This window comes from Capronia coronata, assembly GCF_000585585.1.
Source record: "Capronia coronata CBS 617.96 chromosome Unknown acBCG-supercont1.2, whole genome shotgun sequence".
NCBI classification, from domain to species: Eukaryota; Fungi; Ascomycota; class Eurotiomycetes; order Chaetothyriales; family Herpotrichiellaceae; genus Capronia; species Capronia coronata.
Genome location: NW_006912894.1, coordinates 469,943 through 489,132, shown reverse-complemented (window position 1 = coordinate 489,132; position 19,190 = coordinate 469,943). Strand labels below are relative to the sequence as shown.

At 51.2% G+C, this 19,190-nt stretch overlaps 10 protein-coding genes across 10 annotated transcripts; 5 read left to right on the top strand and 5 right to left on the bottom strand.

Moving 5' to 3' along the window:
- Positions 1-198: 198 nt before the first annotated feature.
- Positions 199-1,208, bottom strand: A1O1_01848 (succinate dehydrogenase (ubiquinone) cytochrome b560 subunit; the record flags this gene model as incomplete). Its single annotated transcript, XM_007722760.1, has 3 exons — positions 199-637; positions 974-1,067; positions 1,157-1,208. The coding sequence occupies 3 exons, from the start codon at positions 1,206-1,208 to the stop codon at positions 199-201; spliced, it is 585 nt and encodes a 194-aa protein (XP_007720950.1).
- A 1,002-nt stretch (positions 1,209-2,210) lies between these two features.
- A1O1_01847 (uncharacterized protein) lies at positions 2,211-3,437 on the top strand (the record flags this gene model as incomplete). Its single annotated transcript, XM_007722759.1, has 1 exon — positions 2,211-3,437. The coding sequence occupies one exon, from the start codon at positions 2,211-2,213 to the stop codon at positions 3,435-3,437; it is 1,227 nt and encodes a 408-aa protein (XP_007720949.1).
- Positions 3,438-4,472: 1,035 nt separating this feature from the next.
- Positions 4,473-5,123, top strand: A1O1_01846 (uncharacterized protein; the record flags this gene model as incomplete). The annotated part of the gene is made up of 1 exon (XM_007722758.1): positions 4,473-5,123. The coding sequence occupies one exon, from the start codon at positions 4,473-4,475 to the stop codon at positions 5,121-5,123; it is 651 nt and encodes a 216-aa protein (XP_007720948.1).
- A 663-nt stretch (positions 5,124-5,786) lies between these two features.
- Positions 5,787-6,572, top strand: A1O1_01845 (uncharacterized protein; the record flags this gene model as incomplete). Its single annotated transcript, XM_007722757.1, has 1 exon — positions 5,787-6,572. The coding sequence occupies one exon, from the start codon at positions 5,787-5,789 to the stop codon at positions 6,570-6,572; it is 786 nt and encodes a 261-aa protein (XP_007720947.1).
- A 1,131-nt stretch (positions 6,573-7,703) lies between these two features.
- Positions 7,704-8,686, top strand: A1O1_01844 (uncharacterized protein; the record flags this gene model as incomplete). Its single annotated transcript, XM_007722756.1, has 3 exons — positions 7,704-7,862; positions 7,983-8,171; positions 8,345-8,686. 3 exons carry the CDS (start codon positions 7,704-7,706, stop codon positions 8,684-8,686), a joined length of 690 nt encoding a protein of 229 aa, XP_007720946.1.
- Positions 8,687-9,813: 1,127 nt separating this feature from the next.
- On the bottom strand, positions 9,814-10,558 carry A1O1_01843 (uncharacterized protein). The gene has a single exon (XM_007722755.1). The coding sequence runs from the start codon at positions 10,472-10,474 to the stop codon at positions 10,223-10,225; it is 252 nt and encodes an 83-aa protein (XP_007720945.1). The 5' UTR covers positions 10,475-10,558; the 3' UTR covers positions 9,814-10,222.
- Positions 10,559-11,629: 1,071 nt separating this feature from the next.
- A1O1_01842 (uncharacterized protein) lies at positions 11,630-13,120 on the bottom strand (the record flags this gene model as incomplete). Its single annotated transcript, XM_007722754.1, has 1 exon — positions 11,630-13,120. The coding sequence occupies one exon, from the start codon at positions 13,118-13,120 to the stop codon at positions 11,630-11,632; it is 1,491 nt and encodes a 496-aa protein (XP_007720944.1).
- A 637-nt stretch (positions 13,121-13,757) lies between these two features.
- On the bottom strand, positions 13,758-14,657 carry A1O1_01841 (catechol O-methyltransferase; the record flags this gene model as incomplete). Its single annotated transcript, XM_007722753.1, has 2 exons — positions 13,758-13,802; positions 13,863-14,657. 2 exons carry the CDS (start codon positions 14,655-14,657, stop codon positions 13,758-13,760), a joined length of 840 nt encoding a protein of 279 aa, XP_007720943.1.
- A 1,498-nt stretch (positions 14,658-16,155) lies between these two features.
- A1O1_01840 (3-dehydroquinate synthase) lies at positions 16,156-17,871 on the top strand (the record flags this gene model as incomplete). Its single annotated transcript, XM_007722752.1, has 4 exons — positions 16,156-16,485; positions 16,538-16,584; positions 16,688-17,128; positions 17,175-17,871. 4 exons carry the CDS (start codon positions 16,156-16,158, stop codon positions 17,869-17,871), a joined length of 1,515 nt encoding a protein of 504 aa, XP_007720942.1.
- Positions 17,872-18,250: 379 nt separating this feature from the next.
- Positions 18,251-18,813, bottom strand: A1O1_01839 (uncharacterized protein; the record flags this gene model as incomplete). Its single annotated transcript, XM_007722751.1, has 2 exons — positions 18,251-18,454; positions 18,643-18,813. 2 exons carry the CDS (start codon positions 18,811-18,813, stop codon positions 18,251-18,253), a joined length of 375 nt encoding a protein of 124 aa, XP_007720941.1.
- Between the last annotated feature and the right edge of the window lie 377 nt (positions 18,814-19,190).

Below are 19,190 nucleotides of genomic sequence, written 5' to 3'. Positions count from 1 at the left end.
ACTTAGGACTGTCAGGTGTGAAATAGTTAAGACTGCATGGCTCGCGGGAAGAGTCGAGCGTAATTGAAAGCACCAGACGGGCAAAATCATGCTGCATGTTGATTCATCAAGCTCTTTCTGTCTTCTCCTGCCAACATATAATGCTCTTGGCTACAATCCGTGAATGTTCAACCTCCGTTGAGGTTATGCAGACCACGTTCACAAGAAAGTGAATCCCAAAGCAGTGAGAGCGCTCAACCCAACGACAGTCCACCCGGTAATGATGACTTGTTTGTTTGTGATAGTCGCGCCCGTGTCCCAGACCAAATGTCTCAGTCCGTTGAAGCTGTGGAAAGTGAAAGGGAATGCGACGAGCGCCTTCAGTCCGATTTTGACCAGGATGGGCAGGGAAGCGAAGCTCGCGGCCAGACTGGCGGATTCTAGGTGCCAGCCGAACATGGGTGCGACGAGGTAGGCAGCGCCGAAGACGTAGATCGCGCCGGACAGGGTGGCGCCAGTGATTCGGTGCAGACCGGACAGATACCATGTTATCTGGGGTCGGTAGATGGCTAGATGGGGGGAAATGGGACGATGGCGACGCTGGCTAGCGAGGATCTCTTCGGCTGCGGAAGAGGAGATTTGAGTGGTGGCTGCTGGTCTATGATGCAGAAAGGGAAAAACAGAGGTCAGTTTGATACAATCATAGGAGGTTTGGTGTGCGTGAACGAGGAACATCGGAGTAAAAGAGTGGGAGGGGTGGAATGGTCGCAACAGTCCTCAAGGGCGAAAGTGCATGTCTGACACTCGTGTTGTCCCTCCTCTTATATATCCAACGATAAATGGGCCAAGTTGCTGAGGTTGAACTGAACAGACTGAGGTTGCTGGAGGGTTGCCCATGGTCGTCTTGTTTTACCGAGACATTGAAGCAGTGCAGACAAAAGGTGCCGGTTCCGACGCTGGATTCTATGCTGTGTTTGTGCTTGTGCTGGCTCACCTGTACTGAATATGTTGACCCATCGCAACCGCCACGGGAGCAGGTAATCTCGACAAAGGAGTCTTGCTGAAAGTAGACGGGTTGGCGGCGGCCACTATACAGGATGTTCGGGTCAGTTACAACTGCGCTGCCGTTGCGACCGGGAATCGAATAACAATCGCGGGTGGGAAGTGAACGACTTACATCGTCGAGTGGTCGCCTGCAACGCCCTGCGCGAGAACACGTTGACAGACATGACTGCAGCAGCTGCTTCGGCAGGATAGGATGTGAAGGTGCAGGAGTGGTAGACTCTTGTTCAGTCAGTAGTCAATGGGAGGGAGAGTCGAGCTCATGATGTCCTGCTTCCGATGATGGACGGCGGATGCAATGGACATCTCGGCTGTCTCCGCTTGGCGGTGCACGTGATGAGCGATTACAACAGCAGATTGAACGCACGTTGATTGGCTGTTGAAGGGGCCTAGGAATGATTGGTCGCTGCGATCGTGGAGATGATAGTAGTATGGAGATGATATGGAGATGTTGATACAGAACTTCATCCCTTCCCTCTCTAAGGTACACAGTGCTGAGGTATGGCTTACAGGCCACCATGGCCGAACAGGCGCGATGGTGTAAACAATTACTGTCTACTAGCTGCCTTATGGCATCTAAAGCGGGAATGCTTGATACAACTCCGTATCTGGTTGCGAAACAGGGGGAGGCCAACATCGAGAGAGGTGCTCTCGTGAAAAGGGTGTTAAGATGGACGCGATGGCAGTACAGAGTATCTCGCATACTAGTACTTCGGTGTCAGGATGTGGATGGCATATTAGCATCCTTCGGCAGGAAGGCTACGTTATGTTGTTATATCGTAGCGAAAGTTACGTCCAGAACGCAGTCTCTACCCCTCCATCTTCAGCAGGACCTATGGGCGCAGGTACACATGAACTCGATTGCTCGCAAATTCTCTTAGACTGAGAGAACACGATGTTATTCCGCGCCGTGGACATATGGTTGCGGAGGCCGCTTCAGGCTCAAGCCGTTATAGTCTTGTTGACCTGACCGAGCGGGCGCCTGGAGGGTTTTTGACCGGGAGGACACCACTTGTTGTTGCAGCTTCACTCGCAGGATGAATGCAGCCTCGCCCAGAGTGAATCTCCTTGTTTCTCTATCCAAACACTCCATGCTACTGCGCGCTCTCCCTACCTCGCCGTCCATGAAGTCTCCTCATCGGTATTAGCATCTTTACCAGGATGTGATCATGTCGACTACTGTTAAGCCGGAGTATGCTCGTGCAGACTCATGTATCTGTTCCACATCCTCCACTCCCTTCGTCCGATCTATGTGCCCTTTCCACAGTGATCGCGACTTCGTCAGCGAGATGCCTAAGAGAACGCAGGGATTTAGCAGAAGTCCTGAGAAGCGGCGTCTGGATCCCTACCTCGACAGTCCTACCAGAGAGGCAAACGACGCGAAGCGACAGAAGACGTCTAACACTGACTTCCCGGTGATCAACATCCCGCGACCTCACCAAGAGCCCTCATATTTCTTTGTCGCGGCGGAGATGCTGGAAAAAAACATCACACAAAAGCCGGTATTTGGAGACGAACCCGGAGAACAGATACGCACACAGCCATCTTCTCTGTGTCAACCCGTGCCGCCTGCGACGATCGACTTTCTCGGTGCAAGCCCTGAGTGCCGTCGACTCATCTACCGTCACCTCCTCGTCTCACCGTCGAAATCCATTACCTTCTCCGATCGGACAGCGTCCCCTTCCGTCCAAGCTCCGAGACGTCATCTCCAGACCTCGATCCTGTACCTGAATAGTCAAATCTATCGTGAAGCGACAAAGGTCCTATATGGGGAGAACACCTTCATCGCAGCACATCCTTCACAGCTCTTTCTGCCAAATGGCTTGCAGGGCTTACGACGGAGGACGACAAAATTCATCCGACACCTATCGTTTGAGAAGAGTGGGAGCGGTGCAGATCTGTGCTATGAGACCAGCGAGTCCTTGTACCAACCCATCTGGAAGATGATGGTCGCTTACCCCGGGTTCCTGAGCCTCAGAAAACTTACTCTCCGCCGTGAAGTTCTCCGACCTGCCGACCTCGACTTGCGCGCATTGCGGAATCTTACCGTAAAGCAAGGGAAACCGATAGATCCGAGACCCGTGTACGACAAGAAGGACATGGTGATCGCGGCGGCTGCAAAGCTGGCGTGGAAAGCCGCGGACCGGAGGTGTATCTTTGAGGGCCTCGTTCATGTCGAAGACGAGGAGAAGGAAGTGCGTTGGAAGAACAGGACTTTCTTGAGCAATACAACCGAGGTCTGTCTGACGATGGATGGAGAAGATGGAGTCGATTTGTCTGCAGAGAACAATCTGCATTCGGCGCTTTTGGACATACTGTTCCATGGAAGGGAGGGTGATCTAGGCGGAGCCGACCGAGCATACCGCCAGTATTTGGGGAACCGGGGCTACTGTTGAGCCATGTGTGCTCTACATCAGAGACAGACATGGAGTTGGTGTTTGATGGTTGGAAAGAGTCAAAGAGAACCCCCTGAGTACCGTGCAAAGATAGCGGGCCACCATCAGAGATCAATGTCAGAATTCACTTGAAAGATATCGTGGCACGACCCAGAAACGTTTCTAGGATTGGACATCCGCCAGCTGCGTGTAAAGGTTTCTCCGCAATACACTCTTTCAGCATGGCTGAGCCCTTTTGCACCTTGAACTGGGACAAGGGGTAGAACTGCAGTGGGACAAGCAACCTCTATCAACAATGGCACATTGGCGGCGGATATCTGCGGCTGTCTTGAGTTGGTGGTCGACAAGCCTCACCGCATGAGAGCAGAGAAAATCATGCAACAAAACTTAGTAGTACTGTAGTATGCGAGGAGCTGAGTGAAAAGTCTGATGGTTCCTGCATCATCACTAAGGTATTGATTGACCTTAACAGTAGGTCCAACCCCTGTCAGTTGTTTGAGCCAGCGTTGATGAAGCGTCCAAACAAACCCAGGACAAGGGCGCAAGTGGCGGGATTCTCTACAACAGCAGATATCCGTCAGCTTTGTGACAGGGCGTGCAACCCAAGAGACTCGGGAGCTACCAGTAGTATCTAGAGGCAAGGTACCGAAGGACAACCGTGTACTACTACGATAGACTGTCACACAACTTGGACCCAAGATCACCTGCAGATCGTAGCCGAGTGTCGAGCTTCGAGCGATAGGGCGTGCTTGTCATTCAGTGCAGTGTTTGCGACGAATCTGCCATCCTACTACTACTAGTATTTCCTTGTTTCCATCACGGGGAAGTCGGTGGGTGGATGTCACATTTCTGTCTTCTATACTTATACAGCAGACCGCTCTTGTGTAACTCCAATGTGACGATAGCACGACGCTGGTAAAGAAAGCACCCGAGAGCGGTGCCCTGAACAGTTCGGATACCAGGGCTCGTACATCTCTATACATACCCACGCTATCACAGTCTATCCAATACCGACCTATAGGGGATTCAACCAAGATGTTCGCCCAGCCAGCTGCCAGTGTTGTCCTTCCTCTACCAGGATACTCGTTCAATGCGCACATCTCGTCGCCTGCCGCCGTGCAGCTTCGGCCTAAGACAGAGAGGACACAGACGCCAACACCGCCATCGTTCTCGATCAGAGCGGCAACTGTTCAAGATGCACCAGCTATTGCTGAACTAGGGGCGACCGTTTTCTCGACGACCTTTGGCTTCTCCATCCCGACGCCGGACCTCAACACCTATCTTGACGAGGCATACAGCGCATCCGCCATCGAAAAGGGCATCCTCGCCCCATCTACACATATTATCGTGGCGTGTGCAAACACCGACAACAGAGTTATTGGTTTCGCACAGTTGACCGAAGGCACAAGCGAGCCTTGCATAGCTGACCTCGAGAGAGTGGTCGAGTTGCAGCGCTTGTATATCTACGCCGATTTCCAAGGCGCCGGGGTGGGGAGGACCCTCACCCGCGAGGTCGAGAAGATGGCGCGAGACCGGCGATATCGCATCATGTGGTTGGGCGTGTGGGAGGGCAATTTCAAGGCGCAGCGGGTGTACGAGGCCATGGGATATTCAAGGGTTGGGGAGCGTGAGTTCAAAATGGGACGATGTATTCAGACAGGTTGGATCATGTGTAAGGATTTGTGATTTATCGAGGGCAGCGTTGTTCTTGGGGGTTTGGGTATTGTTGTTGGTCTTGCAGGCATATTGGTATTTGTACCCAAGTATTGCTGGGTTGATAGATACCTATTTCAGGCAAGTATTGTGATGATGTGACCTTGATCATGAAACCCGTGCGCTTCATTGAGAAGAAGAACATAGGCGATTAACGGCAGGTCTGATGGGTCCTTCTGGGACTCCGTTGAAGGCAAAGAACTGAAAATCAATTCGATGCCTGTACCACTTCTAGAGCAATCATGGGTGCTGCGAATGTGAGCCGCCAAGCTGGAGTCCGTGAGAAGGGAGAAGAGAAGAAGAAAAGGAAGAGATTTGTGGTGGTGAGGAATTTGTATGGATTTCACTGGGCGACTTGGCGGACTACACTCCATCTCCATCTCCATCTCCATGCCAGTGCCAGTGGCCTCCATCTGTCCTACTCGGACACCGCAGGTCAATATCGTGCTCAACTTCCATTGCGCGACGTTGAATCGCTTTTTCAGCGAACTCGCGTTCTTGTTAATTCATTCACTACCCACGATGTTCATCTAGGCGTTTCTTACCAAGCGTCTACTCCCACTTTAGGCACCCTCTTCTCTCGTATACATTCTACTCGAGTCGCCATTCTCTACATCTCCTTAAAATACATCAACCATGCATAACGCCTTGAACCGACTACAAGCGACCTTCGGGTTCTTCACCACCTGCGCATTCACCCTGGCCTCAATCATCGCTGTCCTCTCTCTCATTCCCGTCCCTGCCCCCACAAGCTCGCCCACTGCCTCAATCGGGGTCCGCAACGTCCAGGTCGTCAAGGGCCGGCCTCACTACTACTCTCCGAAGCGCGAAGAATACGCCCAAGTGAGGTTTGATCTCGATGCCGACCTATCCAGTCTCTTCACGTGGAACACGAAGCAGCTGTTTGTATATGTAACCGCCAACTATCCCAGCGGAAAAGACGGTCAAGGAGGCACGTCTGAGGCGGTCATTTGGGACACCATTATCCCCGCACCTTCGACGCCTTATTCCTGGCAGAACCTGAAACAAAAATACTTCCCCGAGAAGAACAAGAAGTCGAAGTCAAAGAGTCGGAGAGATTCAAACACAAAATCAAAGACCACGGATCTCGTCAAGCCTGGCCGTCTCTCTTTGAAGAATCAAAAGCCGAAATACCAGATCACGGACCCAAGCGGTGTCCTTAGTGAGAGAAACAACGCTACGTTACAGGTCAGTTGGAACCTCCAACCGTGGGTGGGCGCCTTGGTTTGGGATAAAGGTTACCTGGGCCAACGGGTTGGGAAATGGGGTGCGGGCAAGGTTGGCACGAGTGAGACGTTCGATTTTCCACCATTGAAAGGCAGCAAGACAGATGCTGTCAAGGACAAGGAGGGGCCGAGGACTCCGAAGGTCGGGTCCGCGTCACCTGTTATTGAGTTGTAGGCTGGCATTCGTGAATGCAGAAAATGCTGCTTCTCGAAACTCCCTCATCATCTGGCGCGCATCCCCGTGACCTCCGGCAGCAACTCGGATTTTGGAGCATGCACAGATACCTGCTCGCTGTTCATGATGTTGAAGAGATTCTGATGGGATGGTCGATGGTACTTGACTATACGGGAGACGCCAGCATGCACGGCCAGACATGGGCGCCATGAAATCCCTCAATTCCAGCTGTCTGTCGTTTCTTACGATCACCAGCGTTGTCAACTATCTGAGATCGATCCTTCCACGTACACTGATGGTTCCATATGGAGCTTCCCAGAGAGTCTCAATCATGTTCTGGTCCAACAATATGAAGCGATCTGTCCCAGAACCTTCAATACGCAATCGTTCGCCCCAAACAGATCCAACAAGATGGTTGAAATGGTCAATTGAAAGACTATGACGAATTTGATTGAGAATCTGGGAAGTTACGGCTGCATGCCATCCTCGTTACATGCATAATGGCTTCCTAGCTATGCGGAAGCTTCAGGCTGACGGGGCACAACTTTTGTCCCATCGGATGTGCACCCATGCGGATGTCAGCAAGACTTCGAAAGCTACTGGGCTGATCAAGAAATGTGTTGATGATGCAAGTCCAGGTCATGTCCCACATCAACGGCCTTCCATGGCAAACACCCCCTTCCAGGGGTTAGATAGATGGCCATTGGCGGCCAGGATGAACAATGTGTAAGCGTTGTATCAACGTGAAGAAAGTTGCTCTTGTTATGAATCCTGATACAAGACCCTCTGCTCGTAATTGGCAACCATATACAGTCTCTCTGGCCGCCTGGGATTTCTTTGATGCTCAAAGTTATTAATAAGGGGGATAAAAAAGGGGCTGCAATCGGCCCAGCAACTTGAACCCGCAGAACGTGCCAAGAATTTGGGGAAACATGAAGACTGCATGAGACCCGGTGACTGCGAAATGTGGCCATCCATTGACCGTGACCGTGACCACGACCGCGACCCCTTTGGATTGTGGTACTTCGAACTCATGTCAAGTGCCTGTTGAGTTTCCCATTTCCCATTCCCTCTTCTTAGCTCCCTCGGTCGCTGTGCATAGAGAGTGCCTCTCGCAAAAATACAGCGAAGATGCATCCCCGGCCGTTCTCGATCCTTCTCGGCCTGCTGGCCCTCGCCATCTCTGGAGTCTACAGCACCGCATTGACCTACAAACTCGGAGCCAACGAGAAGACATGCTTCTTCACGTTCGTCGGCCGGCAGAATGCCAAAGTCGCCTTTTACTTCGCTGTACGTTGGAACCTCCCTGCGCGAAACATGTTGGCATTGTGCAAGCGGAGTTCACTGGAGTGGATGTTGGATGAAAGAAGCACCCTATGTTGACTTGTGCTCTTTTTGGTACGGTTCTAGGTCCAGTCCGGTGGTTCCTTCGACGTCGATTACGAGGTATACGGACCCAATGACAGAAAAATCATGGAGGGCCAGAAGGAGAGACAAGGAGATTTCGTCTTCACGGCCCAGACTCCGGGAGAGTACCGCTTCTGCTTTGGGAATGAGATGTCCACGTTCGCGGATAAGATGGTTGACTTTGAGATTGCGGTAAGCTACACCACTATTCAGTTTGTTACTGCGCCCATGTGATGGAAGGCCGTTCAATGCTGTGATGGAGTGCGGCGTTTGCGGCACAGGGAAATGGATGTTGCTGCTGCTCTCATGGACATTCCATTCTGCTGGCTCTTTTACTGACTATGCTTGTTTGTGTCGGTTTGCAGGTCGAAGACGAAGCCACATCCGCCCTCCTCCCCCAAAAAGCCGGCTCGTCGCCCGAGCAGACCTCCGTGCTGGAAGACGTGATTTTCAAGATCAGTGGACAGTTGAGCACAATTAGCAGGATGCAGAAATACTTCCGCACCAGAGAGAACCGTAACTTCAGCACCGTCCGGAGTACGGAGCAGAGGATCTTCAATTTCAGTTTGATCGAAGTGTTGATGATGGTTGGAATGGCCGGCCTGCAGGTCCTGGTGGTCCGCTTCTTTTTCCAGGGTGCTAGAAAAGGTGAGTTAACTGCAATTCCCATTAGATTGTGCTACGAGGAAGAACGCACTTTCTGTTGATGTGTTGAGTCTTCGATTCCAGTTTGGACGGATTACTGACGATTCTTCCTTCGACTTCTGCAGGATATGTATAGAATGCACTGTAACAGTGCGGAAGCCCGATCCTGAGACTGGTTCGATTCGATATATGGATTTTGTTACTTGTTTACTACTTCCTAGTCAACAACATTTGCATGGACAGGAATGATGATACTCAGATGACTTATGCAAAAGTTCGAAAAAGTTCGCGCTCACTATTGAACGGTGGACAACGCATGTTTGTCCTTGGTTGAAGTCGAACCAGGAGTTTTCTTGTGCAACGAACATACAGCACTGTTTTGGGTCATCTTGGCTGGACAAGCAGCAGTCTGGTCTACCAGCGGACCTGCAGACTAAGTCGGCTGGGTGAGGAGCATTCAGGAGCACATGGTCATGCAGCATCTCCAAAGCAAAGATCCATCCTACGATCAAGAGCCTGCCCGACGTGCCCGATAGCGAGAGGTATTAGACGGCGTGGGATATGCACCGCTAACAGGTCCACAGCCGGCTCAGAACATCGATCACGGTATCAGACAATCAAACATGGCTTGTTTCTCCATCTATATATATATATATTTGCTACGCGGCACTTTCCTCCAACCCTCTGTCTCCTGCGGCCCAGGCCACCTTACAAAACAAGTGGCACCGCCAGATCTTAGTATGGGCGCCTTTCAAACCTTCGATAGGGGTTAGGTACACTTACGTTGATAAGGAGAACTCCCGCTGCATCAAGCTCACGGGCTGCTTACACATTCTTGTGGTGCCGCTTATTGTGCAAGGTGGCTCGGCAGTTACACAAGGCTGAATAGCATTTGACGACTCAGCCTTGGATGCCGCGTGCGCCCATAGTCTCCAGTCATGTCCATGTCCAGGTCCTCTTCGATACGACAACGCCGGTCCACTCCAAAGACATCTGCCGCTCGGGAGAGTGTCTATCATACAGAAGAGTCTCGTGAACATGCTACTGAATCATTCGATTACGTGTTTTCGCTGTTTTATCTACAAATAACCTCAGGCTGGCGCACGTTACAAATTCATCGATGGTGCAGATGAACTATATACCGTCTGGGCATATTTGACTATGTCTCAAAGTTTCGAGGTGAGGGCGTTCCAGACTCAAAAGCCGCTCGTACATCCCTCTGCGAGAGTGTATCGGCATCAAGGTGCAACACAGGATCTCGATGAAGATCTGCTCATTCGGCAGCCCGTTCCCGTTTCTTCGTCCGTAGTTTCTCCAAACATTCAGGACGATCCTTGTCCGATTCCCTCGCTCTTCTTCACGTGTACTTGGTGATCAGTCTCGCAGAAGGGGCACTTGAACACCTCGGACTTCTCTGAGCCTACGGTCATGCTTGTGACGGCTTGTTCGAAGGTCTTCCATTGCTTTTCGATGATCCCTACAATGACACGTAGATGCAGGCACGCATTGTAGAGGAAGAGGCGGCCCATTACCGCCAATTCTCCTTCCGACTCCGCCTCCGCCTCCGCCTCCACCTCCGTTCGACTGGCCAGTATAAGTTAACCATTCACCAGGCGTGCCTCATGCGTTTGAGAAACGCCATGGCGATCCTGACCGCTCATGGTCAAGAATGATGCAGGCAAGCCGTGACCGGGGCCATGCTCATAGGCTCGCAAGATCAGGTCGACCACTTCCTGCCTCATCCGAACACATTTCTTGTCTCCCACAAGGATAAAATGACCGTATGATAGTAGTACATCTGCGTGCGTGTGGTAGCGGGTACGCGGACAATCGTACTGGAAGAACTCCATCTTCCGCCAGCGATACAGAAGGCCACAGAAGCGGCATGTCAGATATTCCGGGTGGTCGAGTTCCAGAAGTTGTAGAAACCGTACGTTTGGTGGCCCTGTCGGCAGCATCAAACGTCAAGTCGAGGTGGGAGGTGAGAAGAAGACGAAGTCGTCGACACGAGGCTCAGCAGGAGTTGAGACTCCTGGTCCAGAAATCTCGCAACCGTGAGGACGAGCTCGTTGGGAAGTTCGAGCAGCAGATTGTGCTCAATTTGGTCTGGTTGCTCTGCTGTCTCGGCTTTGCCCTTTTGTTGCCCCCTTGATTAGTTCTTGAAATTTTCAAGGGAGACGCCTAACTCTTTCGATGAGACCTACGGTTGGAGGACTCTTCTTCTGTATAGAGGCAAGGAATCGACGCAACAGAGACCATCTGCTTCTAGCCCAGGTCGGTCAGCCATCTATTGGCGAATCTCAGGAAGTAGCGAAGTGATATCACAACAAGAGGCGGTTTGGAGGCCGGTGTGCGTTCAGGGTTTTTTGGGGGCGGTGGCCACAAGTCCGAAGTTCTTGAGGACGCTGGAGCATCGTGTCTTTGTAGTCCATGCGGAAGTTCGTGGCGCCGGATGTTACAAATAATATAAATAGAAGTTGGGGTGATCGATTAAGTAAGGTACATAAGTTGTCACTTCGAAAGAAGGCAGCACCAGTCCCGGGGCAGATTTTCCAAACTTTAACACAATCTCCGTCTCGACCACCGTGGTAAGGGGTGAGTTTGGGGCACTTTTGACTCATCTTGGATAGACCTTACAAAGTTGATACAATACGGAGCAATGCCACATACCCGAGAATATGGAAGAGAGTATGTTCTGGAGCAGCATCACACGAAAGTCAACGACGTGCGACACCACCAAGGGGTTTAGGTAGGTTCCTCTCGTAGATTGACTTGAGAATATAGGACCGTTCTGTCTCTCACTGGGACTGTCATTACCTGTGTCATCAGAGCCCTAGGCTCAAACCAGCCCATCGATCATATCTCTTGACCACGACCTGGCGGACGCAACAATATAGAAAGATGTTCATTGAGGCAGGGTGGTGCTGTTCAACTTCAGATGTGATCTGCTGGGGGTTATCTCAAATGCCACAGAGAAGCGTTCTTCCGTCCGTATTACGTTGTCCTCAACACTGGAACATCTTGGTCGTACTGACATTCAGACGACTCCATTTCTGGCCGGCCCTTAGACAAGTCAGAAACCGCTCAGGCCAGTAGACATGATACAGCCACCACCAAGGTAAAGGATCCCATGTCTCATATGTTCCGTCTCTCCAGGTCAGAAGATGGCTGACGAATGCTGCATAGTCTCGGACAAGATCTGACAACGACTTGTCGAACGTCAAGAATGATAGTGTGGGGAGGAGAAGCAATGTCACCAGATCATGGCCAACCCAGTAATAGCTGTCCTTTTGCACAGGTGTGATGACCTCGCTGACATCCTCTTTCAGACTTGTGTTGGCTTGCAAAACCGACAGATAACCATCGACCATCTTCATGGATCCATTGAAAAGAGCCACCGCAGTATGTGCTCTTGGATTACACTCGATCGGATACAAGGCGATACTTCCACCGTCGAGATCCAGGTCTCCGTCATCCACCACCATGAAGTCAAATGAGAGGTGGCCTGTAAATCCCGGGCCACCTTTAGCAGCAAACTCCGTGGTAAACTGAAGCATAGCCTTGCTCAGGGGCGAGTCGGAAGGTAATGCTTCGTAGTGCATCAACAGCTCTGCCGAAGGACACGCCACGAAGGCCTTCACTCTCCCTCCGATGACCAAGGAGTGCGTACAGTATTCCCTACCCTTGATGAACTGTTGCAAGATCCAGGGGGATTCAAAAGAGATTCTCAGCCGCGCAATATACTTGGAAGTCTCGGATGCAGAGTCCTTGGAAAGCAAGGTCATGTCACCTCTTACCGAGTCGTCCACGCCAATCGTCTTCAGGATATACTTGCGGCCTCCTGGTGCGTCTCGGAGAATATCTTCAACGGCAGCGCGGCTGGTGACTTCATGAGTATCAGGAACTGTGAGTCCCATGCTTTTTGTGTATTCGATAAAGCTGTGTTTCTCATGAAGAGTCTGAGTCGACTTGACGTCGAACTGAATCGCCTTGCACGGCGTCCTTGCTTCCACCACTTCCTTTGCCATCCCATCCTCGACTGCAGACGCCACGCCAGAACAACTGATCCACAGATCTACCTTTTCTTGGGCGATGATGTCCAGCAGGCTCTGGATATATAGTGCCGAACCGTTCTTCGCGTCCGGGCTGCCGAGCCGGTAGAATCTCCTGAGTGACTTCGACACTCGCCCGCACACCAGTGCTCCGTCAGGTTCAAAGTCTGCTCCGATGACATCGTGACCGGCTTGATAGAATAGTCTTGCTATAGCCAGGCCTTTTGTCATCCCAACGCCAGTCACGAGGACAGTCCGCCGTTGAAATGCGGGCTTATTCCTGGCAAGGTCCCGACTCCTAGTTGCCTTGTTGTGTAAGGTGCTCTGTATGAAGAAGGAGATGGCTAGTATAAACATGTCCAACGGAAAGAAGACAAGGCTGAGCAGTAGCAGGCTCAAGTTCTGTAGCCGATGGGCCAGAATGGAAGATGTCCCGTCCAGCATGACTATGATGATAAGACAACAAGCTTAAGTGTGATTCGGATTTTCTTTTGCAAGATTTATGCCGAAGGTGTGAAGAAGGAACCAGGAGTCAGATCCAGGAGGCACGTTATAAAGTGTCGACGTCACTAAAGCTGAATTTGGCGGAGACGACTTATACAAGCACGCAGCAGATCCTATGCAGAAAAAAGGTAGCTGAGTCGTAAATGACATACCCGTAAAAGATGAGAGCAACTAGGTTTTGGCGCAGAATGTACAGTAGACGGATTAAGTCGATATGGAACAGAGCAGAGAAGCATACCCTTTCAGTCATCCATGGATTACGTTCTCCACTCTAGATACACAGACAAATGCTCGAACTCCTTCAGTCTGGCCTCCATAGCTGACTGACTCCAGTCACGACCTGTACAGGTGAACAATGCACGTGTTTCTAAAGCCTGTACTAGGTAAGAGGGCAAAATCATTCTTTGCCTTTGCAGTAGATGGATGAACCATTTTGATTGACATAGTCTCTATTCGCTTTGCCGTAGGGTAGATGTACAGCCAGCATAGTGTGGCAGAAAACGTAGTCCTTCGCACATCTCCTGCTGCCTGATGGAAGTAGTCTCCCAGCCAACAGGGACCCGATATCATTCCAATATCATGGTTCTGCAAGGCCAACGCATCTGGATATTTCAATGCCATCCTAAATATCAAAGGTCAGCAAGCCTTCAGCCGCCGCCACCATGGTAGTTTGTAGACTCACTGGTACACCGGTTGGTTCGAAGCTGTTGACAAGCTTACTGTCGTAAATCAACAATGGATTGCCCACTCTCGTCTCATCCAGCTTAGCATCTCCTTCCCGCTTGTTATACTGCTTTGCCGTCCTGTCCAAAAAACGCTGGTCCACGCCGTTGACAGACCCGTTCATCTTGTTGGCATGCTTTTTCTGTTCCACAGTACTCCGGACATATTCCAGATAGGGCGGGTTACCTGGTTTGATGACGTTATCCGCGGCAAGGACAGATCCTGGCGTGACCAGTTTCAGTTCTTCACAGAGCTTCAGGTCTGTCGTGTAGGCCGGTTTGTAGTGATCCAAGAACATCAAATCAATATGGGTCAGGACTCCTTTAGAGTGCAACCGCTTGATCGAAGTATCACTGGAGCCGACTACCACCTTGACGATATCACTTAAGCCAGCCAAGTCGACCAGTAGAGTAATAACGGCAGCAAACTCCGGATTCCGCTCGAGGCTGAAGTACCTCTTACCGCCAGCCTTGCGAACTGCGTCTCCGAATAAAATACAGGAATATCCCACGTATCCTCCCAACTCGACCATCACCTGCGGTTTGACCTCGGCTATCAAGTCTGTGACAATGCGGCCCTTGTCCTCGCCAACATTCATGAGGTACTTCTTGGTACGGGCGAATTCGTCAATGGCCGCCAACACCTTTGTTGGAGAGTCTCTGGTGTCGTCGAGATCCGGTCTGCCATAGACAAAGTGTAACAGCTCGATTTCGCGGCCATCGTCGAACTGAAGCGGAGTTAGTCCTGGCACCATATCAACTGTATGAGATTTGACAGTACAAATGTTTCCTCCTGCTGCTGATATTTCTTTTCATTGTCAAACTTTGCCATTTTGTAGAGATTATAAAAGCAAACAATTACGACAATGGACAAATTCACACGTTCATAAATTCACAAACTTCTTCTCAGCAGCCAACCGATCATAGATTCATTAAAGCAGGAACAGAAGTCCCAAATCTCCAGTTTCTGACTCTGGTCAAGTTTGGCAATCTCACATCTGTAGCTCTCAGCCTCTGAACCATCGACAAGGATGACCAGCTGGGCGGCTGTGTCTTCCACCACTGCCGATCGAGCTGCCCCTGAGGTCAGGAACACAGACAGGCGGTGTAAGGTTGTGGGTCGACAAGATGCACGATGTGCTTAGCTGCAGAATGTACCAGCTACTGGTGGTATGGATAGGGTCGAAAGCTTTCAACCAGCAGTCAATGATATTGATCATATCCAGCACAAGGCAGTGAAAGTGACAGGCAAAAAGGAAGACAGATGCGGTGATGATTCGATGATGTCGAACGAGCCAATCACAGCAGCCGGCTAGTAGCCAATTGGGTATAGCGTGTCCTTCCCGGTCAGCTTCTCAGCGTCTCATCTGCTGGCAACTTCAACTCTCTCCATCATCGAAGTCCTCTCGGAGAATATCATGCAGCTGTTGCATCCGTCGTCATCATTGGTTTTAAATGGCTAGTCTCAAGGTACCGAGAGCTGTCCAAGACGTCGTCGACCTTCTTTTTGGTGCCTCGGCCCTCCACCTTGTCGGGGTTCAGACTCCGGAGTTCTGCTGGCGGAGACGTGCCCTGTTCCCTGATATAGGGCAACTCAATCTACCCGAGGAGGACGCTAGGATCTGGCATCTCCACGAGGTCTTGACGCTATATGTCTTCTCCAGGTCAATTGAACATCCGATCTGACCGGCAGCTGCCGTGTCACCTCTTTGCTGTCTCGGGACCTATCGAGGCAGCTGTTGCGTGAAGCCACGGATGGCTAATTCCTCGGAGCACGTTTTCCTGACAGCTTGTTGTCTCTACAGCTTCGAATACATCATGACTGTGTCTGGTTCGAATTCTATTTCTCTGCTAAGGCCACTTCGGGACTGGGGAACTTTGGAAACAGGGACAACCGCCCAAATGTACCTGAGTCCCTGCCTTGCCAGACAGGGCCCACATATGGAACCTCTCTCCACAGATCCGACCTCGATGAACACTGTCAACCCCCAGTGATCCGTTGTTTCATCATTATTTCCTGGATCTCAGTGGGATTCCTAGCGAGAGCGGTAACATGTACTCCATACTGTGTGATGTGGAGAATGCGTGCCTACCTTCGAATGGGCCGTCATGCTCGGTAACAGAAATGATTATATTAGCTTGGGGAACGCGCTCACCTCCCTCTACTTGCTCTGCTAGTTCCGTTCTGTGTCTGTCCTTTGATATTCCTCTCCTTCTTCGCCTATCTCGAGTACTTTGAGCTGAACCTGCAGGATGTCTGACCTCAAAGCTTCTGTTGCAGAGACTCCTGCTGGATTCCATGTCGAAGGCTACGAGAAGATCGAGTATGATTTCACATTCATTGATGGCGTCTTCGATATCAATCGTCGTGAACTCGCCGACTGCTACAAACGATGGGGCCGCTGCTTGGCAGTCATGGACTACAACATCTGCAACGTTTACGGCAACCAAATGCAGAAGTATTTCGATCACTACGACATTGATTTGGACATCCACAAGACAATGATTGGCGAAAAGGCCAAGTCAATCGACACTTTTCTGAGCATCGTGGACTCGATGAACAAGTTCGGCGTCTATCGAAAGGTAAGTGTGATTCGAACCCTTGCGTGCTGGGTTCTCGCTCACCAACTACAAGGAACCGGTACTCGTCATCGGCGGTGGACTTGTCACGGATGTTGCTGGGTAAAATGATTCCACCTGCCAAGATGACCTCAAGGCACTCTGGCCCATACTTCTCTTTGAATGTTGCCTCTCGACTGTCGAGCTAACATTTCATTTCATTCAGCTTCGCCTGTGCCGCGTATCGCAGAAACACCAACTATATACGGATCCCCACCACTGTCATTGGACTCATCGATGCTTCAGTGTCTATCAAGGTGGCCGTCAACTATGGCAATTACAAGAATCGCCTGGGGGCTTACCATGCGCCGATGCATACGTTCCTTGACTTCACCTTTCTACGAACACTCCCCGAAGCTCAAATCCGGAACGGCTTTGCCGAGCTCATCAAGATCTCCACTTGTGCCCACCTCCCTACCTTTGACTTGCTCGACAAATACTGCGAGCAGTTGATCGGTACCGGGTTCGGTCGTCAGGACGGGGCGCCAGAAGAGGTACGAGCTGCCGCAGACGCCATCAACCGTGCCGGCATCCACGAAATGTTGAAGTTGGAAACCCCCAATCTCCACGAGATCGGTCTCGATCGCGTCATTGCTTATGGTCACACGTATGTTAGCCCCCTTTTGCCCTGGCGGTCAGCTGACTGATTACAGGTGGTCACCCCTCCATGAATTGGTGCCCGATGTACCGCTTCGCCATGGCCATGCCATTTCCATTGACATGGCGTACTCGGCGACACTGGCCAATATGCGTGGCCTTCTCAGTGACAAGGAGCACAAACGGATTTTGGATCTCTTTTCTCGAGCAGGTCTGTCCATGGATCATCACCAGTTCGACGAAGACATCCTAGACAAGGGGACCAAGGCTATTCTGAGGACTCGAGATGGGAAGCTACGAGCAGCTGTCCCAAGCCCTCTCGGAAAATGCGTCTTCCTGAATGATGTCTCGATGGATGACATGTACGCCGCCTTGAAACGTCACAAGTCGATTATGAAGAGCTATCCCCGGAATGGTGAGGGTCTGGAAGCCTTCGTCGACGCCAGCGATACTGGTTACACGGTCAACGGCGAGCCTGTTGAGAACCATGGCGCCATGAACTTGAATGGCCACAAGCAACTCAACGTGCTGAATGATGACACCGAACAAAATGGATCAGCAGCCAATGGCCATGTCGATGACAGCAAAGCAACGAACGGATTTGCGAAAGCGACCAAGCATGCGTCTGGTCCTGAGGGTGTGGACGGCCTTCAGAATGGTGCGGTTGACGTTGCGCCCAACGGGCATGCGAACGGCATTGCGAAGGGAGTGAATGGGCATACTAACGGCATCCGAGTCAACGGTGCGCATTAGGGAGGGTGTTGTTGTTGTTGTTGTTGTTGTTAGCAGATAAAATTCTTACAGTACCAACGTGTACCCGATCTCTTCTGAAGTGTTGTATTCGGCTACCCAAAGGAAAGTTCGATTACAAACAGACCCAACCATGACTTTCAAACCATCCTTGCGTGTGAAACTCAAGATCACAGTGGTTTTTGTTGCAAATCTTCACCTTCATCGTCAGGCATCGTAACGTCGTTGCACCACCATGTTATGCTTCGAAGCCACCAAGCACAGGAACAGCTAACACATCCACACAGGTCCGTCTTCGTAGTGGGATTGGACCTCGCAACTGCTGGGTTCTCTCTCCTTGGGCTTCATCCCATTTATAGGTGCCCTACCTTCCAGAATTCAGCTAACTGGGCAAAGTGAAAAGACGATAATCCTTCTGCCAGGGCGAAAAGGAGGTCAGCAGGACCCACTTTGTGCCCATTTGTGCCCATGGCATCCACAAGTCACAGGTAGGCTTGAGAAGACGGGTTTCGATTGTGGTTTGTTCTTCCGCACTTACCTTTGGGATTTTGCATGGGGATGTAATCTCGACCATGCCCAGTTTGATCTGTAGGAGACAGTAAGTCAGCGTTCAATTGTCAAGACTCACGACACAACCAAATCATCACCAGCAAGATTTTTGTTGCGGACGGATGGCACAGTACAGTTTCACTGTTGTACTAGGCCAAGGAAGAAGGACCAAGACTCAAAACCCCAACCAGGTGATGCTGGTTATCAACTAGTGGACGTTCTTACCCGGACTGTCCACGACCCAGGCTCAAAGTTCTTGGTCATATAATTCCTCAGACGATCTGGGTCGATGTAACTGTCCTCAATGACCTGTCGGGTGCGGCCAAGACCGGACATGGATCCGGCGCTGCTGGTGGAAGAGGTGGAGACAGCCGTGTCACGTCTGGGAAGCGACATTCTTGGGAAATGCAGAGGACTGAAATGAAGAGGTGATTGACAGGAAGAGAGGACGAAAGGATTTCCTTCGTTATCAACGGCGTGGTAAGCAGTCAGTTTGTCAGTTTGTCAGTCCACGACGACCCAGCACTAGGCGAGGAAGCTCTGCCACATATTGAAGAGCCGACGGTATCCTACTGGCTCTCTAGCCACTTGACCAGGGTTGAACTTGCTTGGGCAGTCTTGCATGGACTGGAGATGCGAAGATTGAACACGTCCAAGCCAGTGGCTGGCTGTCCCTGGATTGGAATCGGCCACGCCTGACGCCCGGTTGGGCATCCTTGCATTGCACTTCCAGCCTGTCGCTCCTGCGCCATTCATGCCGGTATCCCTCGAGC